General features: G+C 44.5%; 1 protein-coding gene across 1 annotated transcript in view; it reads right to left on the bottom strand.

The window, feature by feature from the left end:
* Positions 1 to 4,064: 4,064 nt before the first annotated feature.
* Positions 4,065 to 22,017, bottom strand: part of Cdc27 (cell division cycle protein 27) — a 31,855-nt gene continuing 13,902 nt past the window's right edge. Inside the window, exons 9-16 of the mRNA XM_077659874.1 lie at positions 20,747 to 21,048; positions 18,735 to 18,907; positions 14,682 to 14,834; positions 12,089 to 12,297; positions 11,564 to 11,681; positions 7,191 to 7,394; positions 5,397 to 5,550; positions 4,065 to 4,916 (exon numbers count right to left, since the gene is read on the bottom strand). Coding sequence (XP_077516000.1) covers positions 4,795 to 4,916; positions 5,397 to 5,550; positions 7,191 to 7,394; positions 11,564 to 11,681; positions 12,089 to 12,297; positions 14,682 to 14,834; positions 18,735 to 18,907; positions 20,747 to 21,048 — 1,435 coding nt within the window. The 3' untranslated portion in view covers positions 4,065 to 4,794. The remainder of the gene's footprint in view (positions 4,917 to 5,396; positions 5,551 to 7,190; positions 7,395 to 11,563; positions 11,682 to 12,088; positions 12,298 to 14,681; positions 14,835 to 18,734; positions 18,908 to 20,746; positions 21,049 to 22,017) is intronic.

Raw genomic sequence — 22,017 nt, 5'->3', positions numbered from 1 at the left:
ATAGCGATGGAGTAGGTAAGGCGAGATGTAGCAGTTTGCAATTGCCGCCAGACCTGCTTGGTCTTTGTATATTTAATATTCGTGTGCATTTGAAAACAGCGATTGAATACCACCTAGGTCTTCACAAGTGTACGTAGTAAGCACAAGAAGGATAGGCAATCCATGCTATCAAGGCGAATTTGGAGGACCGCGCAGAGAAACCCACTTCTGCAGTAGTTCGTTTCGTTGCTGCATCTGCACTCTTTTTTCGTGCCGGTGAGACGATTCCCAGCATTTGTTGCAAAGGTGTACGTACAACTAGTTTATCACCCTCTCAACATCAACAGCATTAGCAACACAACAAAGACGCAGATGACTCTCCCAATTGCGAGGTCCAAACGTGGAACACCACAGATCGGTGCACAGCCGCGACTGGCGTCAGCCAGCACAGAAAAAATTCCATCAGCAGCAGTGCTTGGTCGGCCGCGATGGGCGAGCTGCAGGTCTCTACACCGTTTCGAGTAATGCAGTTCCAGCTGTTAGTTTTGAACATGCTCTGCCTTTTAAACGCTGCATCACAATTTTTATTAGCCTTACTATCGATGCGATGCGACTGCAGTGCTGGCAAGCTCAGCTTCCGAACACCAAAGCTTTGCAGGCAACCGAGGGTCGAGACCTTTTTGACCGACTTATGCAAGTGCAGGTCGCTTATCTGCATATCGGACACCGCCGTGTCTAGTGCAGAGCACAGCCGCTGGCAACACCATGCGATTCGCTAGGCACGACGGTGGCTTTGAAAGTCAAGTGCTGTGCTCTTTGTATTGCTGTTATAGCCATACAGTAGACTTCCCACTTCATGTTCCAGGTCTAGAGATGCTGTACCGCAAGGCGTTTGCGTGCTAGGGCTGCGATAGCTGGACGAGCGATTTCGTCCGCCACCAGCCGACCATCGAGGATGTTACTATGTGGGAGGTAAGCAGCTTAAGCAGCTTTAAGCATAAGCAGCTTAAAAGAGGAACGCATTGCTTGCTATGCGCTTCGCTTACACCAAATTGTAATCAATGCATTCGTGATTCGGAGCTGTTAATCAGAGGCGAGAACAATGCACCAGCCAGGCCACTACTTTCCGCTACTCCTTTTCATTCCCCTCATTTCATCCAGATCACGTAGCTTAACCTTCCGCGAGGAAGCAAGCAGGAGCCAGTCAATAGCACATCAAAAATATTTGGTGTGCTATTTTTTGCTGCTACTCTGTCGCATCATTAAAGCACAAGCCTCTGCAGAGTGGTGAAAGAATAACAGAGATCAGTGTTAGGAAAGTTGGCTACTATATTCCAAAATGTGCATTTTAGTCCTTTGTGCATACTTAACATTCCTAACTTCGTTGAAAATTGTCACAAAGAAATGTATTGTGAGTTCTTTAATGCTACCTGGCTTGCACATCAATAATGCAGCTTGGCTTGCAGCTAAATTTCTTGAGCGTGTTCGCTCAGAAGTAGGCAGGCAAGTGCTGATCAACTTTAATTCAAATGTCCAATGTATAAACAGCTCCAAGTACGAGTGCAGATCATACGTAAAATGTAGGTCATTGCATGTCTGGTCGCTGGCTGACCAAGTTATAGGCATCAGTTGTGGGAAGACAAAGCTGACGATGGAGCCTGCAAAAGTGTATGGATTTCAGTGAAAATGAGTAAGGAATCAACAAACCAAGAACGTATACGAAGGAGCTGCCTTTTGCTGCACTGGCTTCTATAGCACTCCACATCACAAGCAGCACAACATACTTCATCTGTCACAACACCTCACAGAAAAACAATGGCACAAAATGTTGTTTTACTGCAGCTTTTTATTCAGCATATATACACATGAAAATATATGCATTCTAGCAAACATATTCAGATGAAATCCGAATGACTTTGTATCCTATGTAAAACAAAGAAAACGCTGAGGCAAAAAAAAAAAGAGAAGGTTGAGAAAGAACATCCTAAAAGCTGAACAGTATGTGTACACAAAATGTGACAGATAAAAAAAAAAGCCTAGGTCACCCACACAATGGGCAAAAGTCCTCAACAAATAACTAACAAAATTAACAAAAATGAGGACCTCCAAAAATATATTTACATCAAGCTATACAATATTTGCTATGTAAATACTAACTCCGCGTTGCATCTCAGCCCAAGACGGCAAGGGGGAGAGGGGGGGCACTTTATGCCACCTGAACACATGCTGTACAATCATTGCTCTGTCTCTGCCACCCAAGAATGACTTCTGCACCATAGAGAGAACCCAATTTCAAAATTCCTCCTTGCTCATAGTAGAACAGGAACACGCATTTTACCCAGCCTTACAATATGCCCACAGTTCCTGTGATTAAAAAAATGGCAACTCTACAAACATACGAAAATGCTTCATCTACCTTTTTTTCTTTTATTTTCACAATGCAAGACCAGTTGCAATCAACAGAATCGGCAGCAGAGCTGGGTCCCACTGTACGATGGTGAATGCACAAAACGAAGGTATTTTCTTCAATCCTTTAGCATTGTTTGCAGCATGCGATAGAGAATCACACAGCGCAATGTGCACGCAGTATGCACAGTAATGCTGAGAATGCTTTGCTACCATGAACAAGACGGTGTCCACTCTTTCGAGGTACACAGGAAACATGCCGCATTACCAGTAAGCATATGCATTCAGTCTGACTACTATACAAAGTGCTACGGAACTTTAAGTGACTGTGCCTTTCTGTACTATCTCTCCAGTCCCAAACTGGCCTCTACATCAGCGAAAACTCAACATGGCAGCAAGTGGTTCTCAATAAAAACTGGCATTTGTCTGCCAGCCAAAGGCAAATGAAAGGAGTTAGAACTTGACAGTCCTTACAGGTGACAGCATGACAGCCTGCTATCATTGCTGATACAAACTTAAATACAAACTTTTAGTAATAATAGTTTTCTCCTGCCAAACGATTATTAAATGAAGGGTCACCTGATAGCACACCCAAAAAAATGACAGCACAGGCAATGTCCATGGCTCTGTGAACTTATTTCTTCACAAATGATATACATATATGGAAACACTGGTCTTTCCTACTTAAAACTAAATTCTGGGGCTTTAACTCCTGGTGAACACGAGTGTGAAAACAAAAAGCCAACGTCACATGCTCTGCAAGGTTGGGCATGGCCACTGTTGCACACTTTTTTTTTTCAGCTTATAATCATGTCCTTCCCGAAACAAAAAAGGAAAAACGGGAGAGGGGGAGCAGTAGTAACCATGTAGGGTTTTCGCAACAGTGCCAAGGGCCAATCAGTGAACTTGGACTAATGGTAACACTAACTGCTATATCCTGATGATCTGCAGCTCAATGGTCTTCGGATCTCAAAACTAGAGAATCTATTCTGGTCACTGAAGCCCCAAAGATCTGGAAGTGCAAAATGGCACTGCAAGAGCTGTTTGTATGTGGCACACAATAGTCTCCATTACATCACAAAAACATTTGCAGAAAACTTGCAGTGAAAAAGAAAGGAACAAGTGGTTAAGGGTGGCATACCACACAATAATCAGGATCTGGCTTCTTATAAGACCAAATGCCCCAAATGAAAAAAAAAATATATATATTTCCAGGCATCCTCTGCACCTCCCAATAGTGTCACTTTCAAATGGCTGCAATAGAAAGACCCACTGCTACATTTATGGTCGCTGTGCTTTGCTGCTAATCACTGTGTAAAAATTCAAGTTTGTTCAAAAGTCTGCACATTCTCGACTCTGGTTCCACTTGATGTGCCACCATTTCGCAATCATTCACATGTAAATTGCCACAGTTCAAATGCGGAGATGATAAGAGATTAGTGCTGTGGCGAGAAAAGCTGGAAGAAAAAACAAAAGCACTAAAACACGCAGCCCACTACACCGGTGCACTTCATTGCTATGCGGTGACGCAGCATGGTGACACATTTTTGCTGCCACTGAAACCACATGCAGTGAAAGCAGTAAAAGAAATGTGACCGCGGTAGTGTTACCTATTTTGGTGACTTAAATCAAATAAAAATATGGGATGTTACCCCTTCACTTTTGCCTTGGCATAGGAGTAATACAAGCAATTCAAAAGCGGTAGGGGTACTTGTATGCAGTAGAAACAGCCAAAAAGGCCCCCACATCTTTCAGAAGAAAACACCATTTCATAGAATAGGCAGATGAAAAGTAAACTATGACTGACCAAAGAAGAAAAACTTCAGCTGTAAATACACTAGCTGCAACAAAGGTGACACTGTTGCATTCCATTTCATTTGATACCATGTCTATGAAAGCTTTAATAGCTTTTACAGCTTTATTTCCCTTTCCTTCCCTCTTTCCATCCACAGCACCATCAAAAAATGCATCAATGGGCTTCTTATGCATTGCGCTGCCATGACTCACATGATACTTACTGCCATTACTCACATGACACTGCCTACACAGCAAGAATAGGAGAGCAATCAATGAACAAAATCTCTAGATCCATAACTCTCCAGCAGAGCCAGGTAGCATCTCACGCTGTAAATGTACACGCATGTACACACATACACAATAAAAAGATGTCACTGAAACAGCTTAATTAAAACAAAACCGCGACCAAATGAAAAAAAAAAAGCTTTTGGACTCTCAGGCTGAATTATCAGTGCAGAGCCCTTTTCGAGAAACACAAAGTCCAGTGCAAGCACTTATTGTTAAAACTGCATGTCAACCCTTCCACACAAGTTTCACTTTAATGTCTGTTGTGAACACTGTAAAGAAGCACTGTGCGACATAACGTTCGTTCCCGCTGTCTCACACATGGCACTAGAATCCTTCGTCACTCTCCATCGATTGAAGCTGCATGTCATTGAAGTCTGCAACAGAACTGCCATGCGAAGACTCTGGGTCTATGGGACCGGACTCAACACTGCCAGAGTCATCTACCGCTGAAAAAAAAAAAAAAAATGGTGTGATGACATCTACTGTAATAATTCCTTTTCACTCATACTACCAATACCTTTTCAAACTGCCTAAGATGATCACACACGTGAGAGAGGGGGAAGTGATCTAAGCAAATTCTTTTTTTCTCTTGCCCCACAATGCATCTGTTATTCTCTGTGTGCCTAATAAAGTTGGACAATGTGTTCAAATTAAAGGATCACTAGTTTCATGCCTAGCACATGATTTCAGTGGCTTTTGCCAACAGCAAAAATTTAAGGCATTTTGTTTCAATAACCCCTAATAACTGCTCCTAATCACTGAACAGACTAATGGATTTTAATTTTATTTATTACTGCAAATGACATCATGTGATTGTTGCTGTCACCAAACATCCCAATGTGCAATGGCCCTCTTGGCTGTACTGCTCCCTAGACAAAGTATGATCGGTTAAGAAAGACACAAAAAGAGCAGAAGGTATTACTAACAAAGTTGCTGAACAGCAGCTATGTCCTCTTCATCGTGGCTGAAGCGTTTGTCGATAGACTCCTTGATCTGGTTGTTGGCGCCCTTGGGGTCCAGGTCCATGGCCCACGAAAAGTTCATTAAGGCAAGGTGCGTGTTACCCAACTTCTTGTGAACCTGTGAATAGAAAATGGAACTAATTTTTTTTCACGCCGCATAAATCTTGCCACATGTGCTTATTGACAAACATTCAAGCCCACTTACAACAGCCTCACTTATAATGAATACTCGCTTAGTACAAAAAAGACGTCACGACAGTCACAACATTAGGTCTATGGTGCCAAATCTCAGAATGAACGCGCACAGACATAAAATTCGGTTACAGCGAACATGCAGCCACCAGGAATAAATGTGCACGGACACAAAATTCGGTTACAACAAACATGCAGGCACCAGGAGCTTGCATGCCCCAGCACACTGAACGGTATTCGTCGCAGTCCGACTGAACATCGATACTGCTTTTGCTTTTTGCATGTAAACGGTGAAAAGTGAGCTGGTTACTCAATGAAAAGAAAAAAAACAATAAAATCCAGTTGTGTGCAACATCACCCAGGCTTTCGCACACTGTGAGGCTTTCCAGCTTCAAGAAACCGCCTTGTGCCAGAAGAGGAGCGGCACTCTCATGGATTGTCAATGATACCTGTCATCCCTTCAACTGCCGTACACCTTTTTACGGCCGGCCACAAAAAAAGACATCATGCCTGAACAGAATTTGCGCCCGCACCACATGTGCTGACCACCGATCCCTTAGAAGCCAAATCAAACGTTACAAGCTAAAAAAGTTCAAGTGCCTGCTTCGTCACATCTGTTCGCTTGTATGTCTTCCATCCAAGAGCAGATAGGCAGTTGGCCTCACAGACATCAGCGCAGTGCTGAATACAAGCTTTCCAAAACAGCCCTTTCTGCTGCACTGTGAATGCGCTGAGCTCTCCGGATGTCCCTGCACTTTGGTTGGCCCAAAAATGGGCTCTAGGTAAGGCTAAAGCTTGGACAGTGCGGAATGTTTCCTGTGTGCAAAAACTGGCTGACTCAGAGGCAGCACACTTGAGGCAAAAACTCAGGGGTAGCGCACTTGATTTACACCAGCGACACTGAAAACTTTCAGTGTCGCAATTGAAGAATATGTGAAGAACACTGGCCCCACAATGAACAGCATGGGGCAGCAAATGTGCCTACAAAAAGGAACACTCTAATGTGACTTCATCTAGACTCCTTAAATGACCTAACCTATGCTTGCTACACTGAAAAGGACTGAAGGTGCACTTCACAATACTGATGCTATAAGACTACAAAGAATGCTGAAAGCTATATAAGCTGCATTTTCCAACAGCAGTCATATTCTGAACTAGGGTCGTCTTTGCAGCCTCGAATGCTAGCATTTTTATTTGACTGCATGACCGAAACTCTGCCCCGTAAGGATGGTTTACTAATATGCATCCTAGTTATATAAAAAACTAAAACTTTACTTGTCTGACCAACAACCATGAGCTTTTATTAGTGAGTGTTAGGGTCTCACAATTACACACTGACCCACAACGCCTTGGCAACTGTACCATGGAAACCACAGTTAAGTACACATTGCAATCCTTGTAATCTCAGCTAATTTGTTCCGCTGAGCACAAAAGTGAAACCTAGATACTGTTACTGACCACATTCAAAATGCTGCCCACATAAGGAACAGATTCATACAATTACAGAGTCACTTCCTCTTTGCTTCAAACGGGAAAACCTGCAATGAAACAGCACTGCAGACACACCTTTCCGCTGAGGAAATACACGAGTGACTCTTTAGGCACGATCTGCTTGAGCTCGTCCAGTTCTGTTAGAGCCTCCTGATAGCGGTCCAGCGAAAAGAAGATGGTTGCTCGGTGAAACTTGCACAGGGGGTTGAGCTGCTCCATCGAAATGGCCCTGTTCAGGGTCACAATGGCTTCCTCAGTCCTTTTCAGGGCGTGCTGCACCTGTGCAAAGAAAAAGAAAACAAATGAAAGGGAGGTATAAGCGAAGCCCAACACTGGCACATGCAGACTGGTGATCAATCACAGATGGCAAGTCGAGTCACAGAAGCATACTAAGTGAATCTGTCACAACAAAATGAAAAATTCCAGCACATTGCAGTCAAATGAAAATGTACTGTTGGCAACTGCCTAACCCCAATAGTAGCAGCACATGCTGGGTCCTATTCGTACACAGCACTATACAGTAAAACCTCATTGATTCCAACTTCCAGGTGGTATGGAAGCCAGTATTGTAGCTATCATGACCATGACCTCACTGCCACAAACCACTGTTATTAGAGGAGTGCAAATATGAAACTTCTGGTCGCAAAACGAATGCGAACAATGAAAATTATTGCGAAACAAATAAAACATTTTTGAATGATTTCAAATACAGCAGGCGACCGAAAATTCAGACTTCAATAATTCGAACTTTCACGATATTTATAACTTTACTGAGGGACCGTAAAGTGCCTCAGAGAAACGTGTACATATTCACAACTGATATTTAAGACCACGTGGAGTACGAAACTACAACTTTTCCGACTAATATATATGTCAGCGATGCTTTGACGATCATTTTTGTGAACAAATGCTCGTTTTTTGACCCAACATAGACACGAGCGAGCATCGCCATAAAAAAAATTGGCCCTTCACAACAGTGAAAGATGCCATCTTGGATTTAAACGAACGAACTGGCTTGGATATGCTTAGCTAGTTGTTCCTCATTGTTGCCGCTAATGGCATGTTATTCACTGCCATCAAGTTGGCCTAAAAGAAGAGAGTGATCACGTTCAAAACAGCACCGCATGTAGCGTCTGCCGTGGCTCAGATGACGCTGCATGTGTTGCGGGGCATATAGGGGACGGGGGAGTGCAGCTGGAGGCACTCGCTTCATCTCGCTTCTTCCAGTGGGTTCCCTCTCAGTCTTCATGACTGCCGCCGCCCAGGGAAATACACTTATCTCTTCGCGTGGCTAAGCGCTTTAGGCACAGCATGAAATGTGCATCACGGCACATTCACAGCATGACCCATGGCCACCTTGCAATTTGTTATTGGTGACGAGATGGTGCGGACATGACAAAACTTCACTCTGCCTGAAGAGTCTAATATGATCGCATGAAAACCAAACATAGGAAACGGCAAAGTTCGTGATTTCTGAAGCCAGTTTTTCATGCCAAAGTGATTATATTTTTTAATTTAGAAGATTTTCTGACTTTTTGGTTATTCCAACTACAGTAGCCGACGGATAATTCGGACACCAATAATTCGGACTTGTAGGATATTTTGGACTTCAATGAGGCACCGTCAGTCACCCCATAAAAGCGCATACATATTCGCGACGAATATTTTGGACTTTAAAAGTCCGAAAGTTCGATTTTTCGAACTAATTTCAGTCGCCTGCGGGCCGAAATCGGCCATCTTATTAACTTTTCACCAGTGCAAAAGCTTCCATCTTGGATTGAGGTGGATTTACTCAGTAGTTGGATTGGCTTGACTTAATTTTGGTTACCTCATTTTTGCCAGTAGAGGTCCCTGCGATCTCTGCCACTTCAAGGTGGCAAGCGAATTGTCATTGCCGTCAACTTGCTTATGTCGCCAACGCTGTCGCAGGCAGTAATAGCTTGTCTCATACATTAGCCGAATGTTAGCCATTCGCTGTTTGAAAATGAAAATTGGTTTTTGGGGAAAGGAAATAGCACAGTATCTATCTCACATAGTGGCTGACACCTGAAAAACCTCCCCCTAAGGGAAGGGATGAAGGAGGGACCAAGAGAAGAAAGAGGTGCGTAGTGGAGGGCTCCGGAATAATTTCGACCACCTGGGGATCTTTAACGTGCACTGACATCACACAGCACAAGGCCGCCTTTGCACTTCGCTTCCGTTGAAACGCTGCCGCCGCGGTCGGGTTCGAACCTGGACACATTCGTCACTTGGATTTCGTCGACCGAGTTCAAGAAGTTACATCCGTTCGCAGTTTTGCGATTACGTCCGGTGGTTCCACCACTTTGAACGAAAAGAGCCTTGTCTTTGGATGTGTTTGATGAGCGGTGTGGTGCACACTCGGGTTGTGAACATGGCCCCGCCGGAGCCGCCGAGTCCGTCATAGAAGCGTGGGAAGTATTCTACTGAACGCTGTGACTTTGCTGTCTAGCGTGTACAGTGAAAGCACAACTTTGTCGCAAATACAGGCGCAAATCATCGCCAGCAAGAGAAATTTTCCAAAAGGTAAAATCAGTGACCTTTTAAAGCTGATTTCATCTCAGTAAAGTGATTTTTTTTGTACTTCACGGATTTTTCGGACTGTTCGATTATTCGAACCATTTTTCGGGTCCCTTCGGGTCCGGGAAATTGGTCAGCGGCTGTATATTTCAGGTCTTGCCAGGCCCGAAAAATAGGTCAGCCCTAGTAAAGAAGCTTGCCAGCAACAACTTCACTCGTGAACAATACACAAACTGTACACAAGTTGCATGTTTGCAATTTACAGCACGTAAATTTCACTGATTCCTAAGGGCCAAATAGTGTCGCACAACCTTAAAATCATTAGACAGCTTGCACTGTGCAACAAGGTAGTTTTTTACAGTTGCAATATGGATACCAGTATCGTAACTATCATGACAAAGCACCATCATTATTAAAGGAGTGCAAATATCAAATTTTTGGTTGGAAAGCGAATGCGAATAATGAAAATTGGTTGAGAACTGAATAAAAAATTTGAGTAATTTTGAATATCAGTACAGCCAGTTCAAATAAAGACAAATGTTTGTTTTTCCACAAAACACAGCTATGAAAAGAAACAGAAGTATAGAAGTATAAAATTTTGTTTGCAACCATAATGAGCATAATGTACCATATCTGTAGAGAGAGCCTACCAGGCGTTAATTTTAGTATTAAACTTTATTTTGTAGACTGATACTTTGCTTACAGTTGTTTAATAGCAATTGCATTCAGTGGAAAAAAGTCTGATATCACAGTCAGACTTAATGCTCATTACAAAGAAGCTTACTGAATGCTGTCATGAAGTGCTGTAATTACAAGGCGGCCATGAGATATCTGCAGATATCTCCTTATTGAAGGAACGATATCAGTGGGTGGGTCAAGGCATAGGGCCGTGATGGCAAAATCCAAGGCAGCTTGCGAAACAGACACAACAGTAGCAACCCGAGCTTCAATGCGAGCGGGACCATCCCTTCCATGCTTGCTCCCAACGGCTGACGACAGCGTTGGTTCTAGAATGACTCCCAAAATGCAGCGTTTAGAATGACATGTAACCACTGACATGTAACCTCATGTGTGTATAAGTTTTGCCGGACATGGGCCCAAATGTTGTCGCAAACCAAGGGTGCGAGAATGAAGCTATGTTGATGGATGTCTCAGCGTGCAGCCCGGGTCATATGCGGTATGGTTGTGCAGGCTGTCTTCGAGGCCGATGTTTCTTTCATATGTTTTTTCTTATCTTCTGTGGCCTAAGATACGCAGGCCTAAGATACGCAGTTTCTAGAATCCAATTGATGAAGATGAAAAACGTTCAAAGTGGGTGCTGCGAAATACCGCAAAAACACCTCAGCAGTGCACGCAGGCTGTAACTTTGCCAATTCTGCTACCCTCCACAAGCCAGCCACTTCTGCACACGCAGAGCCTCTTATCATAGTGATCTACAATGAGAGGATTGTTACCAGTTCAGTTCTCAGCCAGTTGTAGACTACACTGTGGCATGACACAATGACGTGCCGCATGGTGATCTTTCGACCTGGCTCTTGATGACTGGCAGTGCATTGATTTTATTAAAAGCCTAGCATTATCGTTTGGGGGCTTTTGCCGCAAGCTGGCAGTCAGTATATGAATTAAGGGCAAGTTAACTAATGTTACAAATGCAAGAACTGCCATTAGGAAATCTTGCGATTTTTCGCTCCAAGTTTAGATGAATAGAAAATTCGGAATTTCAGAATGTAAGGAGGCTTGAATAGTGAAAGTGAGGTCCGCATCGAATCGAATAGCAAATATCATTAGAAAATTAACTGAAGTTCAAAATATTCGCACATACCTCATTATTACCTCCCTTTGCCCAGCTGCATCAACAAGCCCTCTGGTAAAAAGCAAAGGCCACGCAAACAGACATTGACAGGGCTTACCACTCCAATGTGGCAGAGAAGCACCGAGCTGTATGGGTTAATCTGGAGTGCTCTCTTGAAGTGCAACTCGGCCAGCTGGTACTGTTCTTGCCTATAGTAGACCATGCCTGCACCATACCTGAAACAGGGAGGGGAGGCATTGGAAAGTGTCAGATCTCTACATTACACGGGGAAAAAGTACTGTACTGTCGCGAAAGTGCTCCACAATTTTAGTGGCCTTTGTCTTTCAGCAGCTCATTTCAAAACAAGAGTGACACTGAAGCATCTGCCTTTACTGCAATATCTTGAGGGAGCTATGAATACCTTGCATGCTTTTCTTTGGTTCAAGTTAAACACTCAACAGTCCCAGTTAGTTCATCCAAAACTAGCCTAAAGAAAAGAGAATGCACTCTCTAGAGTTGACAGCAAAAAATAAAGCAACAGTGAGGGATTGGCTGCACAATTTTTCTGAACAGAATCTTTCGCAGAATTATTGGCATTTGCTTTCTGCATTTCACAGCAATGGTGACCAGAGAGCAATCATACCAGGCATTGTAGTGGCGGGGGTTCACCAGCATGGCACTGCGGAAAGCAGAGAGTGCCTGCTCCGTTTCGTCCATTGCTGCTAACTCATGACCAAGCAGTGTGTAGGCATAGACAAAGTCCGGATCGGCCTGCACCGCTCGCTGCAGGAAGCGCACGGCCGTCTCATGTTCCCGCTGAAGGCTGAAGCAGTTGCCAGCTGCACAGCATGTCTGCACCAGAAAGGAAGGTAGCTAGTGAGAGATCAACATATCCCCTTCAGGCGCGAATTAAATCTGCCAAAAAGGAAAAATCTTCTTTTGAACAAATGACGATCAGTAGATTAAGTAGAAGTGATGTGCAAAAAATTACGCTAAAATATTCATATAAAATATGCATATTTTATTTCCGTCCACATTTGTGGACATAGCGCCTTAAACCTGATACATGAACATAAACACTGCTACATTTGCTTGCCTTTTCTAACTGATCGTTAGATATGAATAAATGTTTAGCTCTGGAAATATACACTTCAGGGAATTATTCTGCAGCTCATGACCTATAAAACAGATCAAAGCAGTCATTCTGTGACAACAGGCGGAGGAATATTCGGTACGTTGAGCCGCGAACGTGGATTTTAGATGTGCAGCCTTCACATCGGCACTGTTGCGTAATTAAACGTGTTCAGAAGCTGGGCCAATGGTTGCTTCCATCATAAGTACTGCTTCAAGTCTGGCTGCATCGAAGGGGGTCTCGAGTGATCTGAGCACAGGTGGAGAGGGAGAGAGAGATAGCATCTTGCGGCCTGCTTTACATGGTTTTTGCAAAAATGAGAAATCATTTTTCAAGGTTATTGTTTGATCAGTTTATGCCAGAGACCTGAAAAAAAACTGGCCCCCCGCTCTACGAATGTGCTGATTATTGTTTTCTAGCCTTGCAGCTTAGCGGCCAGCTCTGAACTGTCCATGGTGTGACGGCACGGGTTCCCTTTTTTCATCCTCCCTTGTGTAATGCTGCCAGTTTGTATTTTTCTCCGTCTTGGGTTTCATACATAATGTAATGATTCTTGCTAAAAACCGCAGCGAAATTTTCAAAACGATAAAGAAAAAATGTTCGGACAGTCACTGAAAATGGTTGCTTCCTTCGGATTCATGCGTTCTACAGTCTAGCACAAATGGTCTCAGATCCCTTTTTGAATATTGGTAGGGGCCTAAGCCTGCCAGACCTCCCCGACTTCAAGCACTGGTCATAGCACGCTGTGTCCGCCAGCAGCGGCTCAGCTAAGTGGCGGTTCTTTGCGACCATCTGCGGGTCTTCATTGCTCGATCCGCCGCACTTCTTTGGAAGTGCTTCTCCATTGGCTATTTTCACGAAAAACACTTCAGCGCTGGAGTCGTCCAACGTTCTATTTGTACAAGCATAGTTTTCAACGCCCGTAAGCAGTAAGCCCATTTAGTACCATACGTGCACAAAAAAACGGCGCATTGTGGGGAGAAAACGCCACTTTGATATTTTCGGCATTCAGGCGCATTGTCCACATTTGTGGACGCGCCACTCTGAACGTCTACTGCAGCACTTTTTCTTCGTCTATGAAGATGAAAATTGGTGTGCCGTTTCTACATTAATCTATCGACACATTCCGAGCCATAAATTGCATCATTCATGATCATTTGTAAAGATAGAATGCCAAAAGGGAAGCTATTTACTCGTCCCTCCCGCCAAAAAAAACGGCGCGATGCTAATATTTTCCTTTTTTTTTTTACAAACGCATTTCACTCTAGCTGCAAGAGATGGCACCATAGACTTGACAAGGAGGGTCAAAATGGTAAGAGCGTGGTATTCAAGGGTGGAAATTCGCCTTGCGTACGAAAATATGAGGAGGCTTAGGTCATGCCTACATATGTGGACCCAGAGCCTGAAGGGGATATGTACACTCTAGGAGACAGCCAGTACAGCTAACAGGCTTCAGAGTACACTCCTGGTGCACCTTCCTGCTCACAAGCATGACAAAAAGCAATGTTGCCCTTGGCAAACTTAAGTGGACTGACATTTGTGGACCAACTCTGAAAACAGTGACTTTACTCCACAGTAGTACATGACCAAAACCGAGATAAGACGAAGTCAAAACAGGAGGTACCGTTACTGCCAGTGCAGCAATGCTACTGGAAAATTGTACTACTTGGAGAGATTTTTGAAGTGGCCAAGTTCAAGTTCCAAAGCACATTGAAGCATGCCAATATGAAGAGTGCACCACTGTACTAGAGCCCTGAAATACCATAAATCTGAGCTGCCGTCAGTCGACTTCCCCTGTGCTAGGTTTGACTATGCAGCAGCCACCCTGCGTTTCCATAATCCAGCAGCTATGCCAAAAGCTATGCGACAACTTGCAAAATGGAAAGTTTATGATGAACAAAATCCCCTCATTCTTTAGACTCAGACTCCTCACCTACATTTCACCCTTCCAAAATCCAGTGACTGAAGTCTGAACATAATTAAGGGGCTTCAAAAGTAAGTACACTGAAGCATCAGCTTCCTCTCTAGTCCTTCAAGGCCTGCAATGACTGAGATAAAATTCCATCAGGCACAAACGCCACCCACTCAAGCCAGAATCACACACCTCAGGTGCCGTCTTGTCCACCTCCATCATGTCCTGTGCAAGTGCAGAGAGGCTGACTTCCCTCTGCATGTGCCACAGGGTTGTGCTGTAGTACTCCAAGCCCTGTAGCCGGTGTGGCTCGAGAGATCGGAGCATCTCAAAGGAGCGGACAGCCTGCGGTCAGGAGGTTGCATCAGCCAAAAGCCTGTTCCCTTTGAAAGGTCCCATTGCACAGCACTGCATCTCTCACAAGAAAATACCTGGAAGTACAGCTTGGAAAACAAGGCATGCAGGGTGACCAGTCTCTGAGCGGCAGAGTACAGCAACAACTTGTAACTACAAACTGTTTCGTGCCGCACTAAGTACAGTGTTCACAAAAGCGGCGTGCAAATAGCATGTTTACTCACGCAATGAACTGAATCACATACTGAACTCTGCTCCCACATTTGTCGTTGAGAACTTACTTTCTTTTAACCTCATGCAAAAAAAAAAAAAAATCACATGACCAGCAGGGGTGTTCAGAGTGTTTGCTTTATCTCGCCGCGATTGGCGGGCACTGCTGACTATCGTAAAATTATCGGATCGCACTATTATACAGCAAACACTTTTGAAGTAGCAATGCTAAACACACTGGCGACACAGACGTAGGTGATGTGGTGACAGAACTTGAACGCATACTTTTGTTGATCATGGATAGACCGACGGATGGACGGTGGGCGGATGCACATGTAATTTGAACTTTTACAAAAAAATCTGTTGAATATTTTTTCCCATCGTAATAAATGCTCTCCTCAAATTCATGTCAACTTATCTGGGAAAAAAGGGGGTTCATTATGTGAGTAAATACAGTACTCCATGGCAGCCTTTCAATCAATATTGAATTGAATCAAGAAAAGTTGAATATCAAAAATTAAAAAATTTATTTACACAAATATTTACCGATTTGTATGAAAGAAAAGAAAAATTGCCACATGCCCTGATGAACCAACTTCTCTCATTAGACAGAAGCAATTCAATTCATGGATGGATCGAGCAATTTTATAGTACTCTGTTTGACACATCACGTGAAAGGCTGTCAAAGCTAGCGCTTTTGTTTGAACTGCCTACATCCATGATTAAAAAGTAGTGCATTCCTTGGGAGAGAGAAAAATAGTAAATGCTTTGCCTGCAGGCTTATGACATGATAAATTTGTCACAAGCTTGATTAAATGTGATCTTACTGCTGATGATATGCCATAGCTTTCTCGTGCCTTAGACCACTCGGCCACAGAACAAGCACATAATAACACGTCTCCCTTGTATTTTTTTCATGTGGACTATTTCTATATCTTTCAAAACATTGTACCTGATATATGAAAAAGATTATAGAACTACTTGTTCATTTGGAAGGGTTGTCAACAGGAGTAACCTTGCCAAATTGACCTTTAGAGGCTATGTTAGCTGGTATTGCTAGCTTTTTTGTGAAGTAAAGTACAGTAGCATCTTGATGATATGATTACAGCTGATCTGAATTTCGCGATGATCTGAATTTCGGAAGTGTCTCGAACGGTCTACATTGTACTGAATAAGTTACAATTCAGGATTATAAAAACAGTTTTTCAAGCCAGCACAAATGATATGAACACGCGCATGCGAGCGGGCTTGCGTGGCTGGTCTTTCTTCTTGGCGAGGAGAGGGGCACCACACTCACCAACACCAAACCGGCCGGGCTGGCTAGCCCCCCCCCCCCCCCCCCCTCTACATCCTTTCACGTTTGTCATGATGAGTCACATGAGCAATGTCACCTAGTTGCTGATTAGCCTGTTGGAAAAGGAATCTTTCAAGCTGCCCCAGCTTGCTGCTGCCACCGCCCCCCCCCAACTGTCCCCACCAATACATTCCTTCGTTTACTGCTGTCTTACGTTTCGTGTTATTCTAGCCGAGCATTACTCTAGCTCAGTGCACACCGAAGGCCGTATCATTCACTGTCAACATGTCTCGGAAGCGGAAAGGTCTTTCTTTTAAGGATAAACTGGAAATTTTGAAGAACGTCACGAAAACCAAAAAAAAAAAAGTACGGGCTTGGCAAATGAGCTATGCCTAGCACTGTCAACACCCTGCACTACTGTTGGACACCGGGACGTCATTATGAAGAATGCCCAGCACTTCAGCGTCAACGTGAAACAAGCGAAGACGGCTCCACACGTCAAGCTAGAAGAGGTTTGACTGACGTGGTTTCATGAGGTGACGGCAGCCAGTGTCAACGAGGCCAGCAGGGTGCCATGGGAAAATGCAGATGACATAGTATTCTTTCTTCACATCGAGAAATTCTAAGCGTCCGGGGGTGGCTGCACCCCGTCAAAGAATGGCACGGGCTAGTTTATAAACTGTTTGCGGATGAGTCAGCTGTTGGCGACTAGATTGATTCAGGGTATGCGTTGCACGACATTTTCAACGCCGCTAAGGCAGACGTCTTCCTCAACCTGCAACCCGACAGGAACTTGTGTGTAAAGGAGCATGCTTGCAAGGGCGGCCAGAAAACTACGGAAAGAATTTCTGCAATTTTTTGCTGCCACACCGATGGATCGGAAAAAAATTGGTTGGCTGTTTAGCATTGCTAAGCATGAAATATTGTGTGAAAGTCACGTATAGCTCAAAGAGCGAATGAGGAGTCCACTGACCCAGGGAGCCAGGAAACTTAAATCTTTTCCTTTCCTTTCATGACAGTCTCACAGGCTTCACGTCCACCTGCGGATTTTACGGAGGAGTCTAATGGTGTTTTTTGCGCACGGATGGAGGCTGATGAAGATGACAACATGCAATGCACAATGCGAGTGTGTGGCAGTTTAACAGGAAGCGTGGTCGGTTGCAGCGACAGAAAATACTCTCATGTAGTGGCCAGTGAAGCTGACCTGTTCACACTGCCACGGGTTAAAGCCCAGTCGCAGAAATATTTTTTTTATTTCGGCAGGTATCTGACAGGCTTCAGACAAACATAGGCTTTTTCAGGATTGCTAGGTTGTGCTTTTGCACTAAAATGCAGCTCACCACAATCGGTAAGGCTAAGCAACCAGAATGGTTTCGATCGGCTAGACGTTTACCTTGCTTATATAAAGCGAACAAGAAAGCTTGGACGTCCACAGATTTTTTCCGCGAGTTTCTGATGAGCTTAGATCGAAAAATGACGTTGAAGAACACAAAAGTTCTGCTTTTTGTCGATCAGTACGCCGACCACCCTAAGCTAGTGACATTAAACACTGTCACCATCACGTTGCTGTCTGCGAACATGACAGTAGACGCCAGAATAATCTTGAATGTAAAACACCACTTTAAGGCACTTTTAGCAAGGAGACTTCTTGTGAAGACTGATCGCAAAGATGAGAATGGATTAGTCTGCAAGACGTATTCATTTGCTGGCCATGTTTTGAGAAAGTGTGACCACAAGCACTATCGCGAGCTGTTTTCAGCTTCTCACAAATGTACCGATCGCACTGCTGACTGGCGAAGGGTGCGACGAGGATTTGGCCATTGAAGGCTGGGAGACGCTGGACATTCAAGTTGCTTGTTATTACTTCGTCACTATGGATGATAATGTTGTGACTTGCAGGTTAAGGACGACTGAAGATCTGACTGACGGAACAAGTGAATGTCATCATCCGACAGAGATAAAGAGGGTGACCCACTGCCATCGATGGCAGAAACTCTCAACGCCCTTGATGTTTTGCGCCGCACCATAAGCGTCGGCAGCGAGAACAATGAAACTTTGGCATGATTTAGTCATTTTCAGGCTGGGCTTATCGGCGAAATCAGACCCAGGAAAGCGCAACCAAGTATTACCAACTTCTTCGGCCGAGAATAATTGAGCCAAACTGTGGAATTCATATCATCGAGACTCTACTGTATTTTTGTTAACAGCATGATTACTTGGGATCAGTGGCTTTACATTTTTACTCAACAAGAGCAACCGTTTAGGAAACCTAGACCTGAAGCAACACTGAAAAGCTTGGGTAGCACTGTAAACAGATCAGAACACCTTGCAAGTACCACAATGCAAGTGCCAACATCATAGTAGCAACAGAAAGAAGCTGTGCTTGCCTTGTCGTACTCGCCCAGCTCAAAGTGTGCCCGCCCCAGGGCAGTAAGCACCCATCCCGTGGAGAACTGGTGATGGGGCAGGGCCTCCAGGGTCTCAACAGCCTGCCGACAATGGTACTGGCCTAGGTAGAGGCGGGCCTTGCCCAGTTCCTGCAGCAGCTGCATCAGGCCCTCTGCACCAACAGTGCCAAAGGAGCACAGGTCACAACAAAACTCTGGAACCTCACCATCAAGACCACTCAAACCCTTATTAACAAGTACATCAAAGATTCAAGAGGCTGCACTAGAGGAGTGAGACAAGTACCGTATTCATTCGTGTATAATTGACTTGCTTTTCAAAACCACACTCCCCAAACTTGAGGCTTGAACAACAGACAAATCATGGCCAGGGTAAGACGCAAACCTGCCAACAAAAGTGAAAGGGAAGGGAGAGAACGATGGCAATGATGCAATCGGGAAAATTCCTGCATTCTGGCTGCCTCTTTCACAAACTATGGCAGGTGCTGCCATCGTTACTGTGCAAGGGTTTCGTGCACCCTTTCCTTTTCAAGACAGCAATGCAAGAAATTCTCAGATATGGGCAATATAAATGAAAGAACAGAGCCCCATCACGCAGCCATCACAGTATCAGAATCCCAGAGCCATCACAGCATCGTCATTTGTCATCAGAACACTATCACAAAGTTGACCACATGCTTTAGAGACATCATCATAAAAACCGCTCTTCTCTCAGCTGCTCAGCCGTCTGAATAGTCCTGCCTCCCAAACATGGGCAACCATCTTTGGCAGCATTTAAATGAGCAGGCGCAGAAGCGTAAAAAAATGAACACCAATACGCCATACCAATGCTGCTGAAAAGTCCACCAGATGCTGGGGAAAGCAACAGGAATACCTCTTCGGTGATGAGTTTCTCGCGGTGCCGCTGTAACTCAGGTATGTGGCACATTTTGCTGGTCATCTTTAGTTACATGCTGGCAACTTGGCGCCTCCGCTGTTCTGCCACTACAGCATTGGAACTTTTCTTTTCTATGCAAGTTCCCAAAGTTAGGGAGTAGACTTGCGTTATGTATGAATCAATATGTGAGTAGTAAATACAGTGGCGGAATGAACCTTTTCGTGCACTCCGGGATTATGCCCACAGCATCCAACCTAACCATGCACAATAACCAGATGAATCGCACAACAATAGTCCGCCTTACAACAGCAACCAAACACTGCTCTGGCCATTATTCAGCCAATACATTGTCACAGCTTCGAAGTAGAATACTAATTGTATTGCAACTAAATAATTCAAAACGACAGCATAATATGAAGAGATTAACGTCCCAAGGCAGCACTTAAACAATGGAGACACCGTAGTGGAGGGCCCCAGATTAATTTAGACCATATGGGTTTCTTTAACATATACCGACATTGAACTGCACATGGGCGTTTTTGTATTTCGCCCACTAAATGCAAGTCCCACAGTCCAGTATGGGTTTGGTTTAGTTTCTATGGGGTTTTGACACACCAAAGTGACTCACGCTATGAGGGATGCTGCAGTGGAGGGCTCTGGATAATTTTGACCACCTGGGGTTCTTTAACGTGCACTGACATCGCATAGTACACAGGCCAATAGCATTTTGCTCCGATCAAAGTGCGACCACCACGACCAGGATCGAACCCACGTTTTTCGGGTCAGCAGCCGAGCACTAAAACCACTGAGTTACTGTGGCAGCTAGCAGCGTGGTATGAACCTGCGACTTTGGGCTTAGAGGCTTCATGCCAAATCCACTGAGACATCATGGTGGGTCAATGTGAAATGACAAAAGAAATAACATTTACCTAATTTATTCAATTCTTTCACCAACAGTGAAAATATTTATTTTCTTCAAATACTGAACTCCTATTTTATGCATAACCATTTTCCTGTGTTATGAAACAGACATCCCATCTGAAAACTACTTTCCTGCAGGTGTGACAGAGGTACAGTGCAACCATCACAGTGAAACGCAAACTTGACTCCACCTCACCTGCAGAGGCCCTCTGCATACAGAGGGCTGTTTGGGCCAAGGAAACTGGTGGCGGTTCTGGCTTGTTGATCTCATTAAGGTCCCCCTCTGTGACACTGCCCGTGTTGGGGCCTGAGGTTGGTGTGCCTGCTGTGCGGAGCGCACCCCGTGAAGGCTTGCTCTTTTTGGTGGAGGGCAGCCGAGCTGCAAGGCTCCGGATGGTCTTGGGCGATGAGCTGCCTTTGTTATTCTCCTTCACAGAGTTTGAGCTGCTGAAGAGGCGCGAGCTGCGCCGCACACTGCTCAGACCGCCGGGGGGAAAACTGCACGGCCATACACATGCACAAACTGTCACCGATGAATCCATGGTTGCAAACATAACGGTTCCCCAGAATGGCTATCGCAGATTTCGAACATAATATACTGCAGCACTCAAAGTGTTACGATGATTCAGCTGCCACATATAAACTCGTGTAAGAGCCGCACTTTTTTAAAAAATTCAGCTGCAAATTCTGAAGGTGCAGCCCGTACACGAATTTAAAAAAAAAACATAACCGTATTTTTTCTCAATTATCTGGTCGAAAACAAGGGGTGTGGCCGTTACACAAGATTATACGGTACTTTCAGTCGATGAGTACAGCCACCTTGGGCTGATAGCAAGGAAATGCTGTCGCTGCACCACTTATTGGTAGGTATTACAACCAATTTTTTTTTTCTTTTTATTCAAATTTTCTTTAGTGGCACTGCCATGCATACAAATGAACTTTTTTTTTTATGCCTGAAGCCCCATGCGTCCTGTCACGAACATGGGGCACCATGGGGCACTTACTACCTGCTGTATGTACAAACTACTTTACTCCCCATTAGAAGGTGGCTCCGCGTACTGGTCAATCCCTAATTTCAGATGGTTGTTTCTGAGAAGAAAGGTCAAGTCATATCTGATGGTACTTGATGTACTTGATCTATTCAGAGATCTACAGCACACCACTCAAAGAAACTGACAGGCCGGCATTGTGCGCAGTCAACCTGTCGTGGGAACGGAGCAAGAATGACCATGTCACAGGACAAGCTCAGGCGCATGCTTCGGTGGTCCCCAAGCCGTACCACTGTGTTTTGTGCTGGGAGTACTGGGGCTGGGGCACTTCACATATCAAGAATCGGCGTCGCTCTACAGCACAGCCTTGCGGCTCCGAGGAGCCGTCCCTTTACCTGTTTGCAGCAATATCATCATCGTGCATTCCCACATAGCACCTCAGATCTTTGAATTAAGCTAGGTGGCACAGGCTGCCGCT

This window comes from Amblyomma americanum, chromosome 3 (assembly GCF_052857255.1).
Source record: "Amblyomma americanum isolate KBUSLIRL-KWMA chromosome 3, ASM5285725v1, whole genome shotgun sequence".
NCBI classification, from domain to species: domain Eukaryota; kingdom Metazoa; phylum Arthropoda; class Arachnida; order Ixodida; family Ixodidae; genus Amblyomma; species Amblyomma americanum.
The sequence above is the reverse complement of the archived record's forward strand: the minus strand, read 5'-3'. Positions and strand labels throughout refer to the sequence as shown.